This window comes from Hipposideros armiger, unplaced genomic scaffold (genome assembly GCF_001890085.2).
Source record: "Hipposideros armiger isolate ML-2016 unplaced genomic scaffold, ASM189008v1 scaffold_1376, whole genome shotgun sequence".
Taxonomy (NCBI): Eukaryota; Metazoa; Chordata; class Mammalia; order Chiroptera; family Hipposideridae; genus Hipposideros; species Hipposideros armiger.
In genome coordinates, this window is record NW_017732726.1 from 18,876 (window position 1) to 27,865 (window position 8,990).

At 34.7% G+C, this 8,990-nt stretch overlaps 1 protein-coding gene across 1 annotated transcript in view; it reads right to left on the reverse strand.

Moving 5' to 3' along the window:
* Positions 1 to 352: 352 nt before the first annotated feature.
* The window catches only part of COL5A2 (collagen type V alpha 2 chain), a 149,546-nt gene continuing 140,908 nt past the window's right edge, over positions 353 to 8,990 (reverse strand). The window contains exons 46-49 of the mRNA XM_019633699.1: positions 6,129 to 6,420; positions 4,502 to 4,689; positions 2,732 to 2,971; positions 353 to 2,056 (exon numbers count right to left, since the gene is read on the reverse strand). Of these exons, the coding sequence (XP_019489244.1) occupies positions 1,910 to 2,056; positions 2,732 to 2,971; positions 4,502 to 4,689; positions 6,129 to 6,420 (867 nt within the window). The 3' untranslated portion in view covers positions 353 to 1,909. The remainder of the gene's footprint in view (positions 2,057 to 2,731; positions 2,972 to 4,501; positions 4,690 to 6,128; positions 6,421 to 8,990) is intronic.

Below are 8,990 nucleotides of genomic sequence, written 5' to 3' on the forward strand. Positions count from 1 at the left end.
GAGCCATCCTGCTACCTGTTGGCAGCTCAGCAGCTGCTCAGCTCGGGCTGGACTCGAACCGCTGTTGCTCAGAGCTCAAACTCTTGAGGGAGCTCTTAACCAACTGAGCCACTCGGCCGGCCCTACCCTGAGTTTTTTAAGAGCATAGACAGTGATAATTAGTGTCACGTTGCCTTTGTGAGCCATGTTGCAAATTGATTTTCATATATAAGCCAGTATATAAACAATGGAAGGTAATTGTTGTTTTATCTTTTAAACAAGTAGAGAACAAAATGATACAACACCTTACTTTTCACTATTGGAAACAAAATAGATCTAAAATGTTCAAAGGAATTCCACAAAACAAAAACCATTGACATGACAAAAGCGTGCATTTAATTCGATGCTTTGCAGAGATACATGACTAAAGTTGTATGCATGGCTTGTCCTTTGGGATGGTCCCAGCTGTTTATTTTTAAAGAAAAAAATAAAACTGGGGCCAACAAAAGCAATTAAGGAAAAAAAAAAAACAACCTTTTGACACAAGGGGACCTACAAGTTCTTATCTAAGAAATGTGCAGGTATTACAAAACATTCCAGGTATGGTATGACAGATGAACAGTGGAAAAGGCACTGGAACAATGCTCCTTCTTTCAGAAACGGGCAAGTCTAACAGTTATGCTTTCACAAATGGTATTGATGAAACCATCTTTATTTTTAAAGAATTTTATAGAAGGAATTTTAGCACCATCATTAAAAGAAAAATAATAATACATTTTAGCCCTGCCTATCTCCAGTCTTGGAATAATAACAGAAGCATAGCACCTTTTAGTATCTAAAATATAAACAAGAATAATAAGTCCATCCCAGCTTCTCGAGATGAGGTAGCTCATGCTAAGAAATGTTGGGTCATGTTTCCTATGAGAGTCAAAGGCCAAATGTCCTATTTCCAATCATCACATTCGAGTAGAGTCAGTTCCACAGCTCTGAGTTTCTAAATCTTTTTCTGCATTATAGACTTCAGGATGATGAGATTGTACATGTGGAAGACTCTCAGCTTTGGGTCCTGGACATATGTTTATAAAGTTGTATGTGTAATTTTTTTAGCATTTAATGTCTTCTTAAACAAGAAAGTGCAAATGTATTCAATGGCATAATCATGTAACTTCTATCTATATTGACAAACTGAGTCAAAAGGAAAAGGTACCTTTAAATTTCAATGAGAAAAAAGTCTAAACTTAACATCCATTATAAAAATCTAGGATCACTTTGTTTTCAAGAAATTCCACTGAATATATATTATTTAAAAATTCCATTTAAGACAGTGAGAAACTATTTTTTTCAAGATTCTCTTTAAAGAGTCTCCATGACAGTTATACAATATCAAGACATGCATGAGGGTTTCAATCACAATGATAAAGACTTTGATTTCATTTTTAATTGATAATCTGGGGATGAGAAGTCACAAAAAGGCACTACTTTCTATTTCCCAAATTGCAGCCAAGTGAAATAAACATGTGGTGTGGATTTACATTCCCCACTCTTTAAGCTACCTGCCAGGAAGAAAAATTTTTTCAAAAAATCCTAAGAAATTTTTTCTTTCCATTGAAATAAATGAAAGAAACGAAAAAGTATTTATTTCAACCAGTTACCTTTTTTTTAAAGGTGGTGATTGTCATTGGTCATCTTAAACCTAAACTGCTAAATTGAAAAATATTTTAAATCAATCGAAACTTGAGGATCGTAAGTAAAATAAATATTCTGAAGGATAAGGAGGCCAGGCACTTAAGACCATATATACAATGCTGATTTAGAATCAGCCATTACTTCAAGAGTCTCAGGATCAGCTTCAAACAGTCAAAGTTCTTGTGAACGGTGGTGGTCATTGATGGTGAGGGTGTTGCTCATTGTCGATGTATCTTGGCTTGCTTTACACAAAACAAACTGGCCCAATCTCAATGCCAAACTCTTGGTCTGTGCTGCCAACATCCACAGGGGCAAGATCTATGATGGGCAAGCGTGCCACATTCTGTGTTCTATATTCAAAGATGGTCTTGCCCACATTTCCATTTCGCTTCTGGAATGAAATTGTGCAATGGGTTAATACTATATTATTCCAAAGATGTTAGACAGCAATGTCTAAGCCAATTTTTGTAATGTAAAAGCAATGATTTTTAGAGCACCACTTAAGAGCACAGCTAACCAAGTGAGGTCCTAGCATGACTGGCATGCATTTCTTTCAAGCTGTAAATTGAAGAAATGCCCTTTGTTCTTTTGCAACTTCCCAAATGGGCACTGACAACATAAATTATGAAAGCGTTTTTGCTTTTCACAAATGAAACTGTAATTCATCATTAAATATTTTCCTTTTTATGTCTAGATATGCAAGGGGGGAGACATACAAATCAATGAAAAATATAAGGTATCTCAGATTGATTATACATTTTAGAATCAAGGAACTTTAAGCATGAAAATGAGATTAAATAAATTAAGTAACATGCAGGAGAGCCAAAGTTAATTTGCAGAAGAGCTGGATTGGATTCCAAACATCCAGTCCTTTCTTATTCGTTTTGTATTAAAAACTCTACTGTGCTTCATATACTAACACACATTCAAGTTTACCCTAAAGAACAACTATGGACAAACTGTAGTGTCTAAATACTGGGTAAAATTGTCCCCACCTCTAGTGGCGTAATAGTATTTTTAACAATTTTTTTTCTTTAATTAGGTCAATATGATCAAAAGTACTCACAGAGCAAGTATCTTGAAGAACTATGTATCTGAATCTAACATTTCCCTCTGCTTTGATTTCTAAGTCATTTGACCCTTTGAGAACCACAGCTTTCTTGAGGTTCTTAGCTTGATCATCCATGTATCCTACACTGTTTTTACAGATGTAAGTAATGTTCTGGGAGGCTTCTTTTGATAAAAGGCGCAAGAAGGTCATTTGAGTAATGGCAGCATTAGGTGACTGGTGGTCTCCATAAGCAAACTGGAAAAACAGAAAGTCTTTGTTATACACAAAACTGAAGGGTTTCACAGTGCTTTGTATGTATGCATTGATTTCAGACAAATCAATTTTGAAGAGTATCACTTTTCTACTTATACATATAAAAGATATAAGATATTCTGCCTATACATATAAAAATATCTTAAAATTTTTATGAATATTCACAAATAAAAACCTCTGTCCTTACTACTTCAAACAAAAGGTAAAGAAACCAATGATAATTACAACTCACCAGAGAAAGTTTAAGTAATTTTAAATATGCTTCTCCATTTCTTTAAAAATCTTTAATGTTACTTTTTAGAAGTTATATACTTAAGCAATGGCTTGGATATTTAATCATGTATCAAAAATAACTCATTGTTTTTATTGTTAATTATAAGAATCAGAACTTAACTATTTACATAAAATCTCTTTTAGCCCAACTGCTATATCCTTGTAGGAAATCTGAATTATATATTTTTTGATTAGCTAACAAAAACAATCAAAAATAATTTCCTAGAGGTTCTTTCCCACTCATCTTCTAACTTTGGGCTTTATTTTCAATTCCTTTTTTTTTTCTTGAGCTTTTAACATAATATTATATTAACTAAATTACATTTCAAGTGGGTATATTTAAATTTAAAATTTTTCTGCTTATTAAATAATGGTAGATTCCAATATATCTTGCACACACCCAAAATGTCCTCACATCATGTTTATTATGTACATGAGTTCTGAGGAAAGATCAGGAGCACAGGTGAGAAGAAAATTTCAGAGTTAGGCTGCCATAAAGAGATCCAGAGTAAAATACTCATATTGAAATAGGAAGTCGCAAGGCTGGTTGAGAACCTAAATACTGGGCCATAAAAGAAACATAGAAGAGACTGGATTCAGAAAAATACTAATAGAATTCATATAATTATAAAAATGCATTAAGTTTAAATAATACTACAAAGTTTACAAAGTGATTCAATATATAAATACTATATTAATTATCTAATATTACTTATAACTTACCATATACTAGATACAATGGTAAGCACTTTATATTCACACAGAGACTGTGAGAAAAATATTATCACCTTCACTTTAAAATGAAAAAAACTGAGGCTCCGAAAGGTTAAGTGACTTCCTAAGTTCCAAAAGTCAGTTAGAGATCCAGATACAAGTCACTAGGTCTCCTGATGCTAAATACAACCTCTGTCTTTCAACTGTGGCAAGATCCCTTCAAGTATATTCCACAGTCAGTGTGACATGTATTAAAGAAACTAGTCTTAAAAATAAACTTTTCTACATTCCATCAATGGAAAAATTATAATTCAAAATTTATGTTAATTTAATTTACAGTAAAACTTTGTTTATGCAATGACATTGCAACTAATGAGAGCATACGACTTTAAAATAAACACAATAAAATAAACTTGGTCAAAAAATAATAGCATAAGAAATAATAGCATAGTCCTACATAAATACTAAAACATAATAAATAATGAAAAGCAAAAAATACAATTTTAAGTGAGTATATTCAATTACCTGAGAGCCTCTATTCATATCAAGACCATACCAAACAGGCTTATGGTCAGGAGACTTGCTGGCCCACCAGGTTTTACGTGGCACACTGGATGGGTTTGCTGAAATACAGGTTTCTCCTGTTTCCATGTTGCAGTAAACTTTGATAGCGTCTTCAACAGATCCCTGGTTAGGATCAATCCAGTACTCACCTATATTCCAAAATAAAAACATTTGCTAAATAAGGTGAATTTCAAACATGATGATGAGTCTCTAAAATAATTAACAAAGGATTTGAAAAGCTGACCTCATGGTTTAAGGTCTTTTAAGAGAGAGTATCCCAGTTAAGGAATTATTCTGCAGAAAAGGGAAAGTAACTGTTATGCATTTGGCCCTTTCTACATGCCCACCACTGTTCTAAGGCACTTTGCCAAACCATGTACTTAAGGCTCAAAACACGCATATTAAGGAAGTATCATCTTCATTTTACAGTTGAGAAAATTATACCAAAGAGAGATCATCTACAGTGATTAAGTGGCTTTGTCAAAATGGATGAGTTCTTATTTAATTTTTAAAGCCAATATTTTAAAGCAAATTATAATTGGAGTGTAATAAAATAATGTATTGTCAAAACTATGAATGAAGTATGTATATGAGTTGAACTACAATTAGAAGGCTATGAATAATCTCACTGGCCATATTTAAAATTGATCTTATATATAAGATTCTTGAAACAGGCCATACCAACTTAATACTTGTTGCTGGACATATAGTCAAATAAATACACAAACAAATATATATTTGCACATATATCTGTGTGTATATATTTGTGATATATATATATATATATATATATAAAACATATTTATAATATATACATGAAACCCTGGATTTTAAAAGAAATGAAGGCCCAGTGGTGGGATGTATAGAGTTGAGAATTAAATTGCTTGGCCTTCAAAGATAATTTTAGCTATTCCTGGCAATGTCATTTCACAGTTAATTAAAGCTATTAAGCATTTCATAGCTCATTCCTATGTCCTGGAATCCCTGTTCTCCAGGTCTTATTAATCAAAATGATAGAAGAATGTAGACTTCAGGCATGGTTTATGCAACTAGGACAGAAAGACAATTTAATTCCAAAACACTTTAGCACATCACTATAACATAATCCTGTCAGCAGAGATTCCTAAAGTGATATTTGTAGAACATTAAACTACATGAAAGGTTTTTTATATTCAAATAAATTTGAGAAATATAATAAACTTTATTCTATTCTTGATGACCCAACAATGTATGTTATCATATTAAATCCAAATAAGTCATGTAGGTAAATTAATGTTAACCTTGCTTAAGCAAATAGTTTCTACATTATATCACCCCCAAATCACCAATATTTGAAGGCTTCTGGATGGAAATGAAACTCCCACCATGAAATTGGATCGTTAATAGGATATGTCCTCTATTATAGTACTTATCATCTTACCATATAATTTTTCATGCCATTGACTGTCCCCTCCACTAAACCTCAAATTCTGTGACACGTTTACCGTTTTATCTCTTGGTGTCTATCACTAAATATTTTGGGGATGCAATTGAGAAAAACAGAGTAAAAAACAATCAGTGCTGCTTAAATGGACAGCTGTCTGCTCACCGCTTTCCTTTGAAGAATAGCAAAGCTTTAAGTCATCACAAGTCCGGGCTGGGTGCTTTTTAGAGCCATCAGGGCTGCGCATGGTTTCAATCTGACTACTGAGTGACTTCAGAGTAGCATGGACCCCAGGGTCAGTTTTGTTTTTGTCATCAGGGGCCGCCTGGTCTTCAGTAAACTCTGGAAGTGGATCTGACATGCTCTCATCATAGTGTCCCATGATATCTCCAAGAGCAGCTGTAAGGTGTCCAGGGGGACCTGGAGGGCCAGGGGGGCCAGGCTCACCAGGAGGACCCTAAGTTTTCAAAAATTGGAAATACAGTTAACATGTTTTTTTGGTTTTGTTTTTCTACTGGGCAAAGGGCACCGATGGGATTTGGTGTGTAGGGAGTTATAATGCAACGCCCCAGTTTGATGGCACTGAGAGATCTGTGACTCATGCCCTCTTTTAACTAGACAGTTCTGGCCTGCCAACCTGTAGCATTCCAAGGATGAGAAATGAAGTGTAACATGCCTGTTTTTCAGGGAACATATCTGCAAGCCAACATCTGAGATACATAAAGATCAAAGCACAAAATATTTGCTCTGATGTTTACCTTGAAGATGCAATATACTTTGTTAAAAACATATGCATCTGCACATTCATTTCCAAACATTTTTGGGCAAGGCACAATTAAAATATTTTAAAAGGATTTATGGACAGAGGCTGAAAGGGGAAACACAGAGGAGTTGTGGGTGCTAGTTCTATAAGACTGCACATCAATACCAAGGAAATACACACAAGAAACACCCATAAGACAATTTCCCCCTATTTCCAAATAAGGGGGAAATCACAGTTAGTCTTTTTATGTGTATGAATTAGTGTATAGATCTAAATTCTCTGTACTAAACAAAATTGAAGAACATCTTCTTTAGCCTTTTAAGTAACAAAAATGAAGAGCTCTCTTACTTTTTTTTGCCAAACAAGAACTATTGGAGTAAAAGGGAGATAAGCACAAAATGTGGCAGCAGCTAGGAAAAGAATCCTCATTATTAATTTCCTTCTGCATTTTCCAAAGGAAGAACTCAGCAACTTGAAAGAATCAGCCGACAATGTGAAGATACATGTGGTTCACATCTTGTGTGGGGAGCACAGCCCTGGCCCTCAGAAGCTGGAGTTCTAATACTGGCTCTACCACTTGGCTATGGACCAGTTGCTTCAACTTTGAGAGNCTTTTATAGGTATGTGTGTATGTGTGTGTGTGTGTGTGTGTGTGTGTGTGTGTGTGTGTGTGTCTTGTGTTGGGTAGGGGATAGAGTGAGGTGACATATTCAGATTTATATTTCATATTGACTGCTCTGGTTCTTGTGGAAAGAAGGATCAGAAGAGGGAAAGAATGGATGCTTGAAAGCCTAGTAGAAGGATATTGAAAGAGCCCAGGTGAGAAATAATGATAATATGCACTAGGATAGTGGCAGTGGAGCTGGGGAGAAGAGTATGGCTTTAATGAACATTGAGGAGGCAAAACTGAAAATAGTTAACAATGCCAGGATTCTGGTGTGGTAAGGGAGAGGGAAGCGACAGCAGTGACTCCCAGGTTTCTGGCCTGCCTAAATGGATAGATGATGAGGCTATTTGCCTGAGCTAAGGAACACAAAACACAGATCACCTCTGAGAGAGAAATAGCATGATCTTTTTAAAAAGTATACTAAGCTACAAGTACCTCTGTTACACAACGAAGATGTTGAGATAAGCACTTATGTATGCGTTTCTTGAGCTCCAAAGAGATTTGGGCTGTGTGTATGCATCTGAAACTACTGAGCATAGATAGTAATTAAAGCCATGGGCACAGATAAGAGCTAGTGAGAGAGTACTGAGTGTGAAGGTAAAGAGGAAAAGACTGATTCCTGGGGAATGCTGACACTTAAATATTGAATAAATGAATCATTGATAAAGGAGGCTGAGAAGAAAAGCTGCCTTGGTTAAGCTAGTCATTTGATTAAAAAAAAAAAAATCAACTTACCAGCATGCCCCATGCTCCACAGGCTTTTGGTTTTCATTGAAGCATCATTGCCTTCGTTTGCAGCCATTGGACCTGAGTCCCAAAATTAGCTTTTAAGAGATTATTCTTACTCTCTCTTGAAATCTTCATAATTTCAAAGAAAAAAGTTATCATGAGATGTTATTTATTTATGCTGGGATAGGGACTCTCAGTGTGGTAGCTCCAATCATTTTTTCCTCCCGGATTTTTTTGCACTTGCTTTCTGCCACATAACATATTCTCTTGAGAAGGGATATTGTCTATAATTTCCTTGACTCTCTTTTCAACTTGGAATAAATTATGTTGAATCAGGCCATTATTTGCCATGTTTTGTGTTATGAATTTGGGGCTTTTTCAGCATTGTTTGTGCTTTCTTTGCTATTTTTCTTTTTTCTGTTAATTTGAGAAATTTTCATTTTCATTTTTAAATAAATTAATAATAAATAAATGTCACTGTCCTCCCCAGGTGTAGATTATTTAATTTTTGATCATGTGGACTTTGAGGTGTCTGTTGGAGAAGTCCACTAGTCTAACGGGACCTATAGATCTAGAATTCAGGCAAGAAATTTGAGGGCTTTTGAAATTGTCTGAGGCAGGCTTTTATTTGTAACGTTCCTGAGCTCCAATAAGAACTAATATTTCTACAGTTGGAGATTATTAATGTTTTTGACGTAAGAAAATTAACACATTTCTGGCTCATCTGCCTCAATTTGTATAACCTGTTTAGGTTGGATTTGAAGGAAGTTTTTTAATACAAACAAAACTCACAAATGTCTTTAGGTATATGAATATTGAAATTCAAGACATAGAGCTCAAATAATAACCAATTTGGGGGGAAATAATA